Source organism: Sceloporus undulatus, chromosome 5 (genome assembly GCF_019175285.1).
Source record: "Sceloporus undulatus isolate JIND9_A2432 ecotype Alabama chromosome 5, SceUnd_v1.1, whole genome shotgun sequence".
Taxonomy (NCBI): domain Eukaryota; kingdom Metazoa; phylum Chordata; class Lepidosauria; order Squamata; family Phrynosomatidae; genus Sceloporus; species Sceloporus undulatus.
This window is the reverse complement of record NC_056526.1, coordinates 140,553,318-140,572,367: the sequence shown is the minus strand read 5'-3', so window position 1 is coordinate 140,572,367 and position 19,050 is coordinate 140,553,318. Positions and strand designations below refer to the sequence as shown.

The window sequence follows — 19,050 nt, the reverse complement described above, 5'->3', positions numbered from 1 at the left end:
TCATTGTTCTCAAGTCATTGCACTTATTGCTCAAGATTACAGTTAATTTTCTTCTGGTGTAGCAATTGGATTTTCATTTTAGGAAAGGAATATAAAAATGAAACAAAAATAAGCCCAGCACCATTGCCACTGAAGAACTTTCAACAGAGATATGCATTGGTTTCCATTATACACTCAGTGGGCATTTAATTAAAAGGTAAAAAAAATACCTGGGAATTAATTATGCATGGAGCATTTAGAAGGGAGCTGTACTAACAATGAGAGATCTCTGGCCTATTGAAGACTGCCAAGATATAAACCAGATATAGCCATCAGGAAGATTAAAAAAAAGAATATTAACAATCTAATAGTTTTTTCCCCTTCATCAGGAAGATTAAAGTAAGAATAAATTTAATATTCATGAGGAAGGCACAATTTTTCACATGCTAGTTCTAAATATACTAAGTGAAGTGAATTTTGATTCACTTCAGGCTTCTGTTAGGAACAAAATTTGTCAGGAACTATCAAGTATAGCTCAGCTGGAACTGTTCATATAGGAACAATCTTTCCATATTTCTAAAAGCACCAGTGCAGTCAACAGGACATAGAGTGCAATCTGAATAGTAAAATAGATGCCTTAAATATATGTGCAAAGAAAGGTTAAGGTAGTAATGGTGCGTATTTTGTAACAGTGATGAATACTGGAATGTGCTTTATTCTTCAGTCCTGCTTTTCTCACAGTAACTAGTGGAAAGACGCTAATGCACATTTATTTATTAAAGGTCAGGAACTGGAGATGTCAGGGCTTGATCCAGTTCCCTGTGAAATAATAGTTGGACTGCTAAGTGCCAGCACAGAATGAGAAGTGGGTGGAAGAATTACTGTGTGTTCAATGAGATTTGCTGATAGTCTTGTCTCTAGGAAGCAGAGGTTCTCTACCCACTACTTCCCTCCATATCTCATCAAAGTGGCCCTCCCATAATACTAGTTGCAGTAAGGGGAACAGCCTTCATATGCTTGCTTTTTTTAAATTAAAAGATCACAAAATAATTAAGGACATACCATATTTCCTTTAAAAATACATACCATATTTCCTTCATGCCTTTGGCGGGTACTGATCAGATCCACGTACACAAACTCAAACCATGCTACAACGTTAGGTGTTCCAGGCACTCCGACACATCGGGGAGCTCGGCTACATTAGTGGTGCCATTTTGACCTACTAAGGCTCCATATACACCCTTCAGATAAATTGAAAATACTAAATTTGACTTAATAACTTGGGGCAAGATTAATTGATGGATCTTGTAGTCTTATATGAGTTTGCTTGTATCTTCAGATAAAGATGCAATTGCAACCTAATTATTCATTAAGGCCGGTTACAAACCGGCAGTTGGGACGTCCTCTGGACGTCCCATTTTTAAAAAGGGGCGTCTCTTATAGACGCCCCTGAGTCTAGTACGGACTGTGACCGTACAAGATGGCGGCGCCCCTTCCACATGGGCGCCGCCATCTTTACGTACTGGACGCATAGCGTCCAGACGTGTCGCGGCGCCTATGACGTCGCAAATGTGCCAGCGGCGCCTCATGACGTCATGGAGGCGCCGCAAAAAGAAGCTCCGAAATGGAGCTTCTTTTTCGGTCCGCGCGGGAGCCGCGCCATCTGAAGGCTCCGGCTCCCCCGCGGACCTACCGGCGGCGGCGGCAGACCGCCGCAAAGCGGCGGTATGTACCCCGCCTATGTTTCCTCTAAAAGGTAGTGATGAGTAATTTCAGCAATCTTCTTCCCACTGCGAGAATTGTTTTTGAAGGCTATTTGCAATTCAGGACTTATTCTGCACAAAATTTGTACATTGTTGCTTAGTACAGTAAACAGCATTTTCTGCAGGTAAAATATTTATGGTGGAGGAATAGCCACTAATGTGATAGTTAAAGGCTGACAAAAAGCACTGGACAAATTCATACAGATAAGTCTAAAAGTGGCTACTCATCATGATTATTTCCTGTATCCTAGGCAGTAAGCACATGAGTGCTGATTACCAAGAAACAGAGCAGAAAAGTGCTATTCATTTATGTCACATTTGTGGATTTCCTATGTGGTTATCTGGTTGAACACACTGTAAACAAATTATTATATCATTTTTATGTTCTTAACATATGCCAAGCCTGGAAACCCTCCCACTTTTATATATGTTTTGATTATTGAGAAGTGTCAAAGTTTTGGGGCTGAGCTGAAACCAGAATGGGCAATGGTGCCATTGTTTGAATGAACTATGTAAACCCACATTTTTAATGTGTTAATTTGTTTATGTGAAACATCTTCTTGGATGTGACACCTCCCTTCTTCTCCTTATTTAAGTCTAAGCCTTTTTATACTTACAGATTAGCCGTATAGAACCACTAATGATATCCTTCTGCCTGGATATCCATTACTAATCATTTGACAGAAATGAGTGAATCAGCATTTGCCCACCAGCCTGCTTAAAATGAAAATCAATACACAGAATGAAAAGAGAAAGGGAAGATCAATACTGCCTGAGAAATTTTCACAGGAAGCTAAAGCTACTTTCTTCACCTGAGATGTGTTGTCTGTAAAAATAATAATGACATGCTGTACTTCTATCAGTAGTCATCAGGCTTCATTGTACTCTGTCCTCCAATGATGCTGGCACTGTCTTGAGTTGGATGTAGGTCTCAGTGGCTGCAAATGGTATTGGCAGCAGGGATAAAAATCTTCATTCTCACATGCAAGGACAAGGAGACAAAAGATTTTTGCGTACTGCATGCATTTTTCCACATAGGTTTGTTGACAGTCACTTTCACTATGCCAAGATACCCTTTCATATTGAGGTTGGGGGAAAAAGAGAGAGCATTCTTTACATGCTTAATTGGTAATAGCTGCCAGAAACTGGTTGCCATTGCAGACTTTGGTTTGTAGAGATAGAAGACCAGAAGGGGCTGAGGGAGCAAGGTTAGCTGCATCCAAGATTCCTTTAAACCTCAGAGGAAAAGGAGGAGAAGCAAAGATGGAGTGAGTGGAAGAGCTCAAGGAGACAACAATGAAAGAAGAATAATGAGAAAGCAAAGGAGCAACAATGAGGAGCACAGGAATGAGTTGTGGAAAAATATGTTCCAATCAGAGGAGGAGGAGGGTCTGACATTTGTTAGAAGAATAAGTGTATGAAGAGCAGAGGGAAGGAGAGAAAAGGTCAGACTGGAAGAGAAGTAATAAGCCAAGTGCAGAAAGAATTTAATTGTTTAAATTTTATAATAATTTTAAAGGTTTTATTTCTAAGCCATTTGAGGTCCCTCTGGGGAGAAAGGAGGGATATAAATAAATAAATAAATAAATAAATTAGGTGGATCCCTTTTAGAACCAGTTTCATATAGTCTAATTCAGAGGCTCCTCCTTCGACAGTCATGGAATCCACTTATTTCGGTCCTTTTTCTGGGTGGATTAAATTTGATGCTAATGAGATTGATTTTCTTTTGTATAAGGCTTGTTATAAGCTGTAGTTTTGTGGCTCTCTGCCATTGATTTTATCTTGGTTTTATGTCCCACTATTTTTGTAATTCTTTTATTGAACTATTGTTGCATTATTATTATTTTATATTTTTAATAGGCTGCCTACAGTTTAGAGAACTCTGGTTCAAAGGTACAACAAACTGATACAGAAGTATAGGATTTGACTATTAGACTACAAATGTATGGTGTTTCCCAGGATAAGCCCCAATGAACACAATTAGATATTATATGAGCAAAGATCATGCAATTATTCTGTAATTCTACACATATTTTTTCAAAAATGATGCACAGTGATTTAGGCTGGGAACAAACCGATCAAAAGGGGTGGCTTAAAGAACTCACCAAAGATGGATTGGAGCCACAGCAAACACACACCGCAGCCTCAACGCACCTTGAAGTCAGCCCAAAAAGGAGCAGAAAAGATCCTGTCCTTTTTGGGCCAGAAAAAAGCCATCTTTCCCAGCCCTGCCGAGGCCCAAAGCCAGCTTCAAGATGCTCCAGTGGTGTGTGGCATGTAAATGTGCCTCCAGAATATCTTGAAGCTGCCCACATCTGGCCACCTGCTCAACTTCTGGGTGGCTTTAGGGCAGCTTCAGAATGTGCGGTGTACCACACTCCGAAGCCACCTGGACAGCAGCTTTAAAGGGCCATCTGTTCCACCCTTAGTCCCAGCTAAGGCTGCATAGGTCTGAAGTCATAGAATCATAGAGTTGGAAGAGAGTACAAGGGCCATCCAGTCCAACCCCCTGCCATGCAGGAACTCTCAATCAAAGCATCCCCGACAGATGGCCATCCAGCCTCTGTTTAAAGACTTCCAAGAAGGGAGACTCCACCACACTCCAAGGGAGTGTGTTCCACTGTTGAACAGCCCTTACTGTCAGGAAGTTCCTCCTAATGTTGATGGAACCTCTTTTCCTGTAGCTTGCATCATTTGTTCTGGGTCCTGTTCTCTGGAGTCATGGCTTTAAAACAAAGATCTCAAAAAAAGAGAAGATGACTTTTCTGTCTTAAAAAAGATGATAAACATTTTCCAATTATAATTGTCTACATAATTCATTCTTACTATAAGCCAAAGGCAAAGAGATGATAGAAGACTTCTGAAGCGTTCCTCCCACTTTGAATATAAAGTTTGAATATTTATTATCCCTCCCAAAAGAAATTTGAAATGGTCTAATATCCAAAACTTTTTTCATGGGTGACTGATATAGTGACACCTTTGTGTTCTGACAGTTCAGTGTATCCAAACTTATTATAATATTATGAAATTATTAAAAATATTGTTTAACTATACCAGTGGTTCCCAACCTGTGGGTCGGGACCCCTTTGGGGGTTGAATGACCCTTTCATGGGGGTCGCCTAAGACCATTGGAAAACATCTATTTAATTACAGTTATGAAGTAGCAATGAAAATAATTTCATGGGTTTGGGTCACCACAACATGAGGAACTGTATTAAGGGGTCGTGGTATTAGGAAGGTTGGGAACCACTGAACTATACCTTCAGGCTATGGGTGTAAGGTGTATAATCAACTTAAAACATGAATTTTGTGTTTAGACTTGGCTTCAATCGCCATGTTTTCTCATTAAGTGTATGCAAATATTCCAAAATCCAGAATCTCAATTTATATTCTAGTTTATCTTCTGAACCTTTAAATCTTTTTCTTTCTTGCCATTTATGAACTTAATGCCTGGTTTATAGCCCCACTGTTCTCCATCCTGTTGTCTTGGATTGCTCTAGTAGAGAAAGGAGACAAGGTACTGCTCCCACTTAAGAAATAAGTTTAAATTCCAGAGTCATAGGACACTCTACTGTTTGATTCAAGAAACTGGGAGATAAAATTTCTCCTAGAGATAATTGTCAAGCCTCTGTTTCAAGATTCCATTGTGAATAATAACCCTGTTTGTCCAGATAATTGTCAGACTGAATAATACCCTGTCTGTCTATCCAGATAATTGTCACACAGGTTTTCCATTAATAAGTTTCTTTTAATATTCAACTAATGTTCAGCAGTTTAAGCCCATTACACATAATTCTGGCCTGTATAGATGCACATTATATGTCTTTGCATTCTCATACGTGATAACCTCCTCTATTTTTTCCAAATTAAATATTTGATTCTTTCAACAACACTTCACAGGATGCAATTTTCATGTGCCTGAGTGTCTTCATCCTCCTCTTTTGAACAAATTCCAATTTGTCTGCATTCACCATGTGTGAGCTGGTCACAACTCTTCATATGTTAACCTGGAAAACTTGTAAAAATCTAGTTCTAAAAGTAGCTTTAAATTGTGATAAACTTTTTAGCAGCTGCGACACACAGCAGAGGAGTTTATCACACAGGAGGAATTTCTCTTAATTTCGAATGAAAAGAAAATGAGGCCAGAACGCCTTCATGTGAATTCGCTAGTTCAGTGAATTTATGTGAATTCGAATTACATTCAGACTGAAATCCCATTTCCTGAAAATTGCTTGCCATTGCCCAAAATTGCATGCGATCACCTCTCACGCAATAACGTGAAACCCCATGATTGTGTTCGGACTGACTTCCCATTGCCTGAAATTGCGTGTGGTAGTCAATCACGCAATAATGTTAAAGACCATGATTGTGTTCAGATTGCCATTGGATTATACTTCCAATTTCCCTTGTCTGATAAACTTCAGAGTCAGCCTGTGACTGACACCAATCCTGAGAAACTTTCCAGATGTAAAAAACAAAGCCAGAAATACTACAATCATGTATCTCTGCTTTGATTTCCTCCCACCATCATAAAAAACCTTGCATTTGTTGTCGCTGAAATTCATTTCATTAGTTTCCATTCAGTTTTAAATTCACTTACAAAGATTTTGAAGTTGCCCATAAATTGGATAAAAATTCTTTTCACTCCCTCAAAGTCACTTGCAAAAATGTTGACACCCAGGATATAGCTCTCTGACACCTTACCAAAAGCCTCCCTCCAGTTTGATGTGGATCCATTAATTAGTTCCTATATACAGTTTTCCAAAGAAATGTGAATCTGTGAGAGAGCTACCTTGAAGAACTTAATGTAGCGTTATGCAACTCTCGATTGCATTTGCAAAATCTTCCAATCACCAGTAATGAAATTTAAAAAGTAGTAACAAAGTTCCTGCAGAAGGCAGATCCAAAACACACTGCAGAAATAATCCAATTTGAGACCACTTTAACTGCCCTAGCTCAGTGCTAAAGAATCCTGGGAATTGTAGTTTATTGTAGTGCCGAGCTCTCCGACAGAGATGGGTAAATGTCTCATAAAACTAGAGCTCCCAGAATTCCCTAGCACTGACCCAGGATAGTTAAATTGGTCTCAAACTGGATTATTTCTGCAGTGTGTTTTGGACCACAGTGAATTTTCCCATTTTTTCTCCCACACATTGACTTTCCCTTAAAATTATCTTTGGTTATTACAATGTAAAACATAACTTTGTTGGCATATTGACTGAAGACAAGAACATTTAAAATGTAAGGGGTTTATTCTCCTTTATCAAGCATTTTCTACATACAGAACATCAACATGGTAGAAGATAGAGAAGAAAAATGTAGAAGTGATGGACTATTGTAACTCATTCAATAATAGACTGTTCACATGGTTGTTGGATTTTATGTTCTGTTTTTTGCTTTTGTTCACAACGGGGGAATTATTAAAAGGATTCAGTAGCTGTAAATGTAAGTCAGTTCTTTTCTTCGACCAAATCTATCTGCCAGTTTCTTTACAGTGAAAGAAATTCTACTGTATCAGAGCTCAGGATGCTAACTATACACAAGAAAATACAATGCTAGAAAATTTTTAAATTTCTAAGCAGCATTACACATTTGAGTAAACATAGAGAAACATTTCTGATTGTATTGATTAAACAGAGGTCAGTTTTACTGCCTGCTTCAGTTAAATAAACCTGGGTCTTTAATTATATGAGAGTAAGAATAATCAAAACCACAATTTTTAAAATTGAAGATCCAAAGAAAAAGTTTTTGTTGAAAGCAGATATTTTGTCCCTCAATCTAGCGGTTACACTGATTTTAAATTTTAGAACCCTTATTATTCCTAAATAGGTTTATGCAGACACAATGTCCAAAACTAAAGCAGTAATTTTTGAAAGTAAAGGAAACAAAATGGAAAGACAATACCTTGACATCTAATGGCAGAAGTGGGGTAGAAAAATTTACTGAGTTTTATCAAAAGTATTGACAAAAAGCAGGTATTTGACAAACAATGTACACGTAAAGTTTGTACATCTAGCAAAGTGATCCTAAACACATTTACTTAGTGGTTAGTCTCATTGAGTTCAATATGACTTACTGCCATAAGGGGCAGTAGTTTTATACCCCCTTGGGAATAAGAAGCATTTAACTCAACATGATTTGTTTCTGAGTAGGTATGTATAGGATTGTGCTATTAATTTCCATTTTTTTAAAAGTCTGCAATCCTATATCCACTTATCTAGGAATATGCCCCATTGAATTCTGAGTAGAAATGTATAGGATTGCAGTGTAAGTTCTATTGTTATACAGAATTTTTAAAAATGCATCTCTAGTAAGAAATTGTTCTTTTTAAAAATAACAGTTTTCTTGCCAGTGTAAGTGAAGCTTGGTATTGGTTTGAGAAAACATGTTTTTCATAAGTAGGTACATACATTGTTTCTGGTTAGTAGAACCGAGACTCCCTGTTGATGCAACCCTTTTACAGGTGGAGCAATAAACCGTTGCCTAAGTCTGCTACAAAAAGAAGGGTCAAAGTCCTATGAGCAGTTAACAGAATGCTATAACTGGCAATAAAAACTATGTCTTCAAACTGTGATAATAAAAAATGACATGACAAGATGTTGCAAATGTATTTTCCCTTTGTCTTAAAACCATGCTTTACAACTTGATGGAGATGAAAAACTTGAGATATCAAAAGCTTCTTTTCAGGGGAAAAAGAAAGCCTGTAGCCACAATGGGAATACAATTACATATTTTTCAGGCTTCTCTTTCCTTATGAGACATTTCCCTTCAAGGCACGAAAACATTAAACAGTGGACAGGGCAGAATATTTCTGTTTAGAAAACCTAAAGTTATACACATTGTGTAACTTAAGAATTCAGTAAATCCGATTACACTATCATGAATAATACTAATAACAACATTATTGTTTTATTGTTGTCATTATTATTATTGTTGTTGTTGTTGTTGTTGTTGTTGTCTTTTAAAAAGACTTCATTTTGAAATGTGGCATATCCTCATGTAGTTAGGGTATGCGGTATCATTTCCTCATGTATTGAGGGCAGCTATTATAAATTTAGTTGGCCAATGTGTCCTAAGAGGTCATCATTATTACATAGAATGTTTACTCACAATTTCTGCATTTTTTATTTCACCAAAATTGCATCTTGGTCAACCACACAACATGTACAGAAAGGTCTAGCTTTTTTCTTAAGAAAACGGTGACATTTTAGAGAATGACATTAAGTGCAATGTACTGTAAAACTATTCACTCAGCTGTTATCTAATATGGTTCTTATGCTTCTCCAACCCAAATTACTGTGTTTCCTCTCTCAACTTCAGTGATTTCACAATTTAGCTTGTTCAGTCGTCCATCTAGTATAAACAAGGATTCCTTGGAAGGTGTCATCAGGTATTGACCAAAGAGACCACTGCCTTCAATTAATCGGTTCTTACTGTTCCAAGGCCATTCATCTGGTTTAAGAGGTTCCTTAAGACTCTTCACCATCTTCACCTTGCCAGAGGACAATTCTACAAAGAGCACATCAGTTTGTGTGGTAGAGCTACCAAAGACATTATATTGATGGGCTTCAGTAAATGATGCTTGAAAAGCTACATCAGATATGTGCAAGTTGGTGTGAATGTCGAAGGCATCCTGTATTTCTCCTCTAACTGTAATGATCTGGATCTTCATGAGACCTTTCACATCATCAATGCTGACTAGATAGTGACCATCTGGAGAGATATATGGAGTTCCTGTGACATCCCCATTATATCCAATAACAGAGTCGGTGACACTGTCCACTATTAGCTGTGGTGGAACAGCTCCAGTAGTGTCAGGCTTACAGTTGATAAAGTAATATCCTCCACGATGAGTGTATGCCAGAGACTTTGGAACACAATTGTAATCCTTTAAACTAATTGTCTTGATGTACGACATGGTTTCAAGATCAATTTTCTGGAGCAGAGGCTCAGCTTCATGAAGAATAAATCCAAACCTATAAAAATATTAAAACAAAATGACTATAGTGAAAATATAAACTATAGAATACAGCAGTTGCTTAAAGGTCTGCATTGAGAGTTATATGTAAATATGCCTCCATGTATATTTGGCACACAGTTCTGGCATGCATGTATTCACTTCGTAACATATCACACTACTCTACATTTCATGGTAGGCAGTAGTATGTTTGACTGAATATATTTAGAGAAATATTTTGTCTGGGGTATTATATCTCTAATAACTTGTTAAAACATGCAAATTATAGCTGATTTTTCCTGTTACCAAGTGACAAACATGACCATATAACTGAGTCCCAAGTCATTAATTTTCTCACCAAATTGTTGATGAAACTTACAATATACCTGGAATTCAATTCAAGAAGAACAAAATATTTCAGAATCACATATCAATTTTAATTGAAATAGGTTTCATCACGTGAATGTGTGTGCGTGCGCATGCACGCAGGGGGAATGCTACAATGTTTTGAATGTCAATAATGCCAGTAAAATTTTCTTCATGTAAAATGAAATCAAATTACTGCTGCTTAAACTAAAACGGATGAACAGATTCAATGGAACTTAAGCAGTTATGTCATATATTTTTGTTAATTTCATTCTCAGATATTTTTTCCTCCCATGAGCACCAAATGAATGTAACGTCCACTGCACTACTGGCCCAAAATAGATGGGCTTGGACATCTGCTCAGCTCCTGAGACAGCTGTTTCAGACGCTGATTGGGCAAGGAATACTCAGAAGTGATTTTTCTAGTTCTTTCCTCTGAAATATAGGTCCAAAACAGACTGGCAGACAGCGACAGCTTCCAGCCTGGGAATGTGGCAGGAGGCACCCTGAGGGCCACAGCATGTGTCTGCCATGGACCCAGGGCAATTGGGCCGGGAGTGGCTTCTGGCCACTCCTGGATGCCCATTTGCTTCTCCCCATGGTCTACACACCTGGTATTCATTGGCAGTCTCCCATCCAAGTACTAACCAGGACCAGTCCTAGTTAGCTTCCAAGATCAAACAGGATCTGGTGCCTTTGAGGTATTTAGGCCCTCTTCACAAAGAATAGCATTCATATTCTTTCACAAATGAATGGTCATTTCAAAGGTGCATGATTGTACATTTAATGCTTTCAGCATTTCCTACAATCACAGAAGAATGCTATGGCATATGGGTGAAAGATAAATAGAGCTCACAGGCTTTTCCTCTCCCCCCCCCCCCCCTTTATTTATTTATTTATTTTATAGTCAAGGAGGTTTTGGAGTACAGAGGAGAAGGTGACCTGGCAACAGTGTTTGAGGGTTCTTTTTTAATTTTTCACTTTTTCTTATTCACTTCTTTTTCTTAAGGGGCTTGTGGGGATTTTTGCTCAGAGGAAATGAGTCAGAGACTTGGCTCCAGAATGAGATAGTCAGGCGCTTTCTACATAACTATAGGCCCAGTTGATTGAGTTTGCTAACAGAGCTTGGGGACAAAGGCCAAGCCAACAGGAGTCCTTTACACTGTTATTTAACAGGGAAACCCACAGTCTTGTTCCAGTGCCTGCTTAAGACTTCTCAGTATGGACACTGAGGGACCTGCTGCAGTCACCTGCAACAATTGTGAAAGCCAGAATCATATAGGTGTACCAGGCCTGTATAACTACTCTGCTGATGATGGAAAGAAGAAAAAGACCATGGTCACTGCAGTGACACATGTTGCCCAGCAATATCAGTATGGTCAAGATGGCAAAAGGTATTAATGAGGAAGAGCACACAGGCTAGAAGAGGCTCCAGCACCTTGCTAAACCTGAGTCTACTGTGAAGGACACAATTCTGCCCCTCCTCTCTTCTCACTGCTGTGTTAACTGAGTGCAAATTTTGCAGTTTGAACACCGTTTACAGAAATGGAAGCAAGCTGGCAACAAGGGGGAAAGTGGGAGAGAGTGGCATCACCAGACTTGGTGAAACCTGATGCAGGAGGGCTGCTGAGGAGGGCAGCAGCCACAGCCTGCCCTCCCTCACCCTGCTGCTCATCCTATATGGCTTTGTTGTCGGTCTGACTCCTTTCCCAGGGAGCGAACCAGGCCAGTGACAAAAGCATGAGGGGCAGGCTCTCTCCTCCACTGCCCTTGCTGCTGCCTCTTCTCCCTCCCTTTGTCTCTCTCTCTCCAAACTGGTGCAAGGAGGGCTGCTGAGAGGTGGTGGTAGTAGTAACTGCTCATCCCTCATGGCATTTGCCTGTCCAGCTCCTTGCCCAGAGAGGAAGCAGGCCCAGCACTTGTCATTCTACCACTGCCTTGCTTCTGTTCCAGGGAGGGAGCCAAACAGCAATGAAACCAAAAGGAGCCCACTCACCCAGCCACCCCACCAGAATGTCACCCCTCATGTGGGCTGTTAACCCATGTGCCTGCATCTCCTGCACTCACCTAATGACATCACTGGTGGAATAAGGAGAAAGAAACTGAGACATTTAAAAAGCAGCTGGAAAAGTAGGATGACAGAACTAATCAGGACTATCCATGCCAAACTGGGATAGGTGGAAGCTATGTAATGGAAGTAAAATCTTGGCGAAATGGGCTGTTTAATGCAGGCAGATTTTTTTTTTCTGCCTTCCCTCGCCACCTCTGCATCAAACTGCAACAGGTACAATCACTAATACAGTGTGCCAGCATGATTCTGGCCTACACTTGTTAGATTGAAATGTATTTTTGTTTCTATGAGTTTAACTACAGAAACTCTTTTTGCTCTATCTCAAGAAGAATGCACTTAGATAAACATCAAAACAGACACATACACACACCACAATATGCTGGAAGTGTGCAGAGTCATTGACAAATAAAATATAAAGATGGCTAATGAAACCTATGTTGTGAAACTCTATGCAATGGATTGCAACACTATCTCAATTGTTATCTCCATCAAATGATTCTAGTAGCTGGTGTGATCTTTTCCGATTTACTACATAACATAAGAAGCTGTGAAAGTGCTAATCCAGTGAGAAAGAAAGGTGGTGACATTTCTCTAAGGTTTTGTTACAAGGTTATGTGTGGACAAACATCAAACAGATTTAAAGCCAATAGGTTACTAGAACCCATTATCTCTTCCCTGTGAAGGCTGACAGATAAAATATGTTTAAAAAAGTATTGGCATATTTAGGGATGTGTGTGGTGGCAAATCAGATTCTAGCTTTTGCTATTTATGATTATTCATGCAATTATTTCAACTGATTGAAATGAAGAAAAAGAGTTAAAAGTTTCCCTCCTATAAGCATGCAGGCAACTAGTGGAAATTTTGGACTACAGCTCCCATTAGAAACAGACAAGTTGGCCAGTCAAAGGGTTGATGGGCATTGTAGTTTGATCCTCTTCTGAGAATGTCAAATTCCTGAAACGTGAGGGCTCATTTTTATTTTTGTCATGTCTATTGTTAAAGTTCAGAAATTCCATTCACAGGAATGGGAAACTGAACATCCATAATAAAAAGCTTTGCAGCCAATTGTGCTTTAACCCAATAACTAGACAAAGAAATGCCTGCACTGTCTTGATAGATTGGGATCCTACAATAGATTGTATAACATACCCCAGAAAATAATCTTTAGTATTTCAGCTAGGTCATTAGTGCGCAAACATTATTTCCATTGGCTGGAGTTCCAGCATCTTTTAAGATAGGTATTGATTCTTGCTCCTTCAGAGAAAGATATCCAGCATACAAAGGTGAATCTAAATTGTGCCCTTCATGGACAATCTTAAATGGTGCAGTCCGTGATTGAACCAAGAGAGGTTTCACTGTCTTTCACTGTTAACAGAACTCTACTGCAGTCAAAGCAAGTTAGTCTTGCATACTCCTTTCAGAAAGCCTATCCAAGCTTCAGGCTGCAATTGGAATACAAAGTTTTAAATTTCCACAGCTGTTAATCTGGCACTTTTCATAGGCATTTAATTTTTAAAGATTGGATGAAATTTCTTGCAGTCACTCATAATTGTGCCATAAAATTATGCCTTTGGCTTATGTACTATAAGACTGTTTTATGAGTAGGCTTCTAGTAGAACAACAAGTCATACATGAGAGTGCCTTTAGTTTTCTCTAGTGATTTATATGTAAGAACTGCCATGTTTAATGCAAACTTCCCTTTCATACAGATTGATATGCAGAGGTCTCCCACTGTTCATTAATCCCTGATTAATATTTATGAGACTCTTTACCCTCATGCCTCCCCTGTGCCACATTATAATCAGAGTGGCTGGCTTGGAATCACCAATATGCTTTTTTGTCAAAGTGCCTATAGGTCTCTCTTTTACCATTCAATAAAGCAGAAATACAAAAATTTGAAACTTTGAAAAAATATTTTAATCAAAAGCAGGTGAATGGGGTAGATCATAGGCATTTGAATGTACTGAAATATGTATCACACTTGGAAAATTCCATTTAATTGGGTCAGTATTCATTGCACTTGCTAAATACGCACCAAAAACTGTAGAAATGGGCAGACCTATCAATTTCCTTTTGGGGGGGGTCTTACTCCCTTTTGATCAATTGAGGGGTTTTTTTGGTGTTTTTGTTTTGTTTTGTTTTGTTTTGTTTTGTTGTTGTTTTTTTGAGAGACGAAGTAATCCATAATGTGCTGGTGTGCATTTTATAAGGGCACATTAATGCCTACATTGGCTAAAGGGAGATTTTAGGAATGTTTACAGTATTTTTGTGTATTTTCAAATATACAGCTTTTTTATATATATAAGTAACATATTACAAACTTGGAAATCAGCAGCTTTCGAACTCTAACTTCTATCCATTTCCACATGTGGTTGAAGACGTACAGAGTGGATAAATCCATAAAAGGAAACAATGCAGTGAATTTTTGACACATCATAACTGAAAATACTATCCTAAATAAAAAGTGGTGATTTCCTTAAAGAACAGTCAGATCATACACATGCAAATCAGATGATTTGCTGATTTTCTATGCAAATCAGCCATATGTGAGATTTGCAAATAATTAGTCTTGAACAACAGCATCTTCTACACCAGAAACAACATTTTATGAGGAAACAAGTATGTCTACAAAATATTTTTACACAGTTTCTGCACAGACAAGAGAATAAATTCTGATATGCAAAGACGATAATCAGTCCAGGATTCTTCTCACCAGGGTTGTCCAATGCTTTTTTAAAAATCCATGTTTTTTTGACCATTTTGAAAAAAAAATTTCTAATATTTTATAAATATCTTATTCATCTCTAAATGGAAAGAGGTAGGAAACAGGCCACTCTGCTGAAAAAAATCAGCTTCATTATATATATTGTGTATATATATTATAATTTTCACATGACAGTAATCATTCTATTATTCTGAAGCAAAGAAGGACCATTCTACCACCTTACCAGCAATTTCAGTACTTTGTGGTGGCTTCTCCTTTCTTGCCTTCCCGATGTTCATTTTAAGAACTTGGTAACTAAGAACTAGTGAATGTGTTTGCTTTTTCTCTCTTCTACATTCCGATTCCTTTAGGCCCATGCAGTTGGCACTGCAACGATCCGGAGCAGAAAGGGGCAGCATCTCACCGCCCCTTCCTTCCTTATTCACTGGGCCACAGTGAATAACTTTACCAGAGCAATTCACCTTCAATGTTTTGTGGGAGGAATGTTAAAGCATTATATTACAAGACTTATCCAGAGTTCAGTTTTCCTACCCAAAGTTCTTTGTTCTAAGATCATGTCCATTGTCCACGTCCTTCTGCCCCTGCCCCTTGTATGCTATACACGCACATCTACTCCCACCTTATTATTTATTTTTCATGCAACATAACTCCCTAGGCCTCTGTCTATCTGGAAATTGTGTAGGTTTCTTGCCTAGGAACATTTTCATACCAATTCACAAAAAAATCCATGGAGTCAAGTAAAAGGAAGGATGAACATTTCTCCCCACTCTCTTCTACCAAAATCTCTGCATTTATAATTTTGCAAAAGTTTGCAGGTTTCTTTACTAGGAGAAAGGTTATAGTTATAGATAATGAAAACTGGTAGGCTTAAGGGGCCCTGGAGAGGCAACCAATCCGCAAACAACACTTACTTCTGCAAAGATGTAAAAATGTTATTGTCAGTTCCCTTTTTAAATAAACAACAATTTTATTTAAAATTTTAAATTTAAAAAAAAAATTTAAAAAAAAGGAAAGAAGAATGAAAGGAAAAAAAGAAACCTACTAAAGAAATACATTTTAATACCCATAATTCTTTCTTAAGTAGCTAATCTACCTGAAATTTCCATTTAATTCATATAAAAAGAGAAAACAAGCTAGAAGGTTGCATGAACCTTTGAATTTCCAAATCTGTACTCTGGTTTCAAACATAAGTTAAATGAAGCACTATGAAAATCTGTTTCAGCCTAATTTGATCATCTCCCAAATTACTGAATCAGTGTCTGAACCAGACCTTGTGGCTCATGCACACCTGTAATTTATTTGTGTGACTGGATTACAGAACACCAATGTGTATACCAGTAAATTGTTGACTATTTCAAATACAGTTATTTAACTGTAGGGTTGTTGTTATGTGTCTTTAAATCTCCCTCAGTTTATGGAAGGTTTCATAGCAAAATTTATTCAGGGAAGGTTTTCACTGATTGTCTCTTAGTATGACAGAATGTAACATGGGTTTTCATGGCTGAGTGGGGATTTGAACCTAATCTCCTGGAGTTCTAGTCCAACAAAGGGATTGCCTTTGAACTTAGAGATCACCACTATTTTTAAAGCCTTATAATCTGAATAAGATAATAACTGTATTTTATGAAGAAAATTGTGATATGCCACACAGTCAGACTATACATATTTTCATGTTTTATAGATGTATAATAGAGCCATCATTTTCCCTTGGCAGTAGGCATCCCATCAGTATCATACACATTTGAGAATTATATTTATGCTGGGACCAATGTGCCAAAGCACCGGACAGTTAAGACACAGAACAATTTCGCAGTCAAATAACACTATGTGCAGCAGATGCTGAGGATTTTTCCCAACAGAATGCCTGCTACTATTGTCAGACAACACTTTTGTCCCTTGAAAGAAAGAAAACCTGGTACACTTGTATTCTGTTTATCTAGAACAGGATACAGATCTGGCACTGCATTTCTAAGCAGCTAAAGAAAACGACCTATACAAGTGCATTCTAGAACATCTCTTGCACAGTCTCAAAGATGCTACAAAATCTTGTTCGATACTAATATTCCAGACTAAGGGGCAGTACAGACAAGTAATATTAGCCATCCTGCCAGTGAACTAGGGCTAGATGAGGCTGGGTATTTACATGCCCAGAAGCCCTACTCTGCTGGCAAGCCGCCATCATGACTTGCCCCTGTCCACACGGTGTGTGTGTGTGTGCCATGATTATGTGAGCATGGTGCAGCACCCAAACAGCATGCGAGTGTGCCAATTGTGCCCCTTCCAGGAAGCTGCTTACAGCAGCTTTGTTTTGCTCCCAAGAGGGAGTGGATCGTTGCTATGCCATTTAGTTGCTGCGGCAATGATCTGGGCCAAACAGGGGCAGAGTTTTGCCACCCATCTGTCAAACCCCTAATCCAACTATGTCTTTGCCTCTAGCTCAGTGTTCCTAATACTTAGGGGGAAAAATAGTCCGGTGGAAGGGGCGGCTTGAAGCCATCCCTTCTGAAGATGGATTGGGGCCACAATGCACACTTGCTGTGGCCCCAATCTACCTTTTCCCCAGCTGAAAAAGGAGTAACCAAGAGCCACTCCTTTTCAGATGGCAAAAAGCTGACTTTTCCCACCCCACTGTGGCAGGAAGCTGGCTTTAAGACACTCTGGTGGCAAGCAGCGTATAAATGTTGTGCTGCCAAAGCACCTTGAAGCTGCCCACATGTAAATGGCCAGGGCAGCATCTGGGTGGCTTCAGGACAAGTGGCATATAAACGCTGCACTCTGAAACTGCCCAGACATCAGCACATAAGGGCCATCTGTTTTGGCCCTTAGTTATTCTTCTCTTATTGCTGGTTGCTCCTATAGAGGAAAGACTGAGTGATGTTTCCACATAAAATACTAAAGAAATAGCTTTCAAACTGAATGTCATGTGGAAACAGAAATGACATACATCAGTGTTTGAGTGGTAGTCACATTTGGAGTCAGCAGGAAAAATGTACAGAGCAACTCAAAGGGACACATTGATTATCACACTATAAACAGAACTGGAGCAAATTTGGAGCAGATGAAATGACTGGACCCTCCTGGGGGGGGGGGGGGATTTAGATCTTTTGGATCTCTGAACACAGCAGACTAGACTGCCTCAACTGTGAGAAAGCAGTCAGGAATTATTATCAAGCAGTAATGTGCTTGAAGTTTTAAAGGTAAGACCTTGAAAGGTAAGGTAAGCTAATCAGTGGAGGTGATTTGGAATCAGTAAATCTGACAATGCAGTCTTAGAATAAACCAGAGCTGAGATTTTCTTTTTGTTAAATGAATCAATTAAAAGCAAGATAAAATTTTGCTTCTGGAAATATTGTAAAAGCAGGGAGGCAAGGCACAGAGAAAAAGCAAAGAAATCAAGAGATGCCATACATTCCTCCTCTCTGTGTGAATTCAGAAAGACCAATGAAGTTTGTTCAAAACTCAAGATCTGAGAAATTTCTTGTCATTCCTTATCTGAAAGGTAGTCAGCAGGGAGAAGCTTTGGGACTGCTTGGATAAGTAACCTTGGGTCAAAGCAACTCTATGTTGCCATTTTACCTCCAGCACTTGCACTGATACTGGGGCTAAGGCAGCACCCTCTGTTAATTAATCGGGATGGAATTTTTTAAAAAAGAAACTAAGAAAAAGAAAAAAAAACTTTCCTACCTCACCATTAGTTTGAAAATAACTGCTTGCTACTGGAGCACACTGACCACTTCAAATATATTCAGGAAAAAACTTTTGAAAGTAGTAATTATTGGTATTCAGAAAGCCAAACAGCAATCCTTTGAGACGGAACCATCTGTGCTTGCCTTTTATCCCACTACATGCAAACAGTCTTCAAACTTGCCTTGGATTTAGGAGAGCTACCATTAACACTGCAGTGGCTCCTACTTTGATCTATTTTCCTTTGATGTCCCTGGGAAGCTAATTTTAGGGCACTTCCTCTTCTTTTGGGTCAATTCTTCTGTAACATACTCTGGACTCTCTCATTAGCTCATAATGTTCTCACAGCAACTCTTGAAAGCTGTCTCTTCTATGAGTGGATCAGTTGTACTTGGTTTCAGAAACACCTCTGGTAGTAGTTGTGGCAGTAGGGATATCAGTGATAATGGCTACACTGAAGTCCTTGGAGGTTTCCACACCAGTGTACTTGTGGAGAGTAGTTATT

General features: G+C 38.8%; 1 protein-coding gene across 3 annotated transcripts in view; it reads right to left on the bottom strand.

Annotated features, from left to right (window-relative positions):
- Positions 1 to 6,975: 6,975 nt before the first annotated feature.
- FSTL5 (follistatin like 5) overlaps positions 6,976 to 19,050 on the bottom strand; it is a 420,360-nt gene continuing 408,285 nt past the window's right edge. For all 3 annotated transcript variants that reach the window (XM_042470475.1, XM_042470477.1, XM_042470476.1), the window contains one exon: positions 6,976 to 9,718. In XM_042470475.1, the coding sequence (XP_042326409.1) occupies positions 9,016 to 9,718 (703 nt within the window). In that variant the 3' untranslated portion in view covers positions 6,976 to 9,015. The remainder of the gene's footprint in view (positions 9,719 to 19,050) is intronic.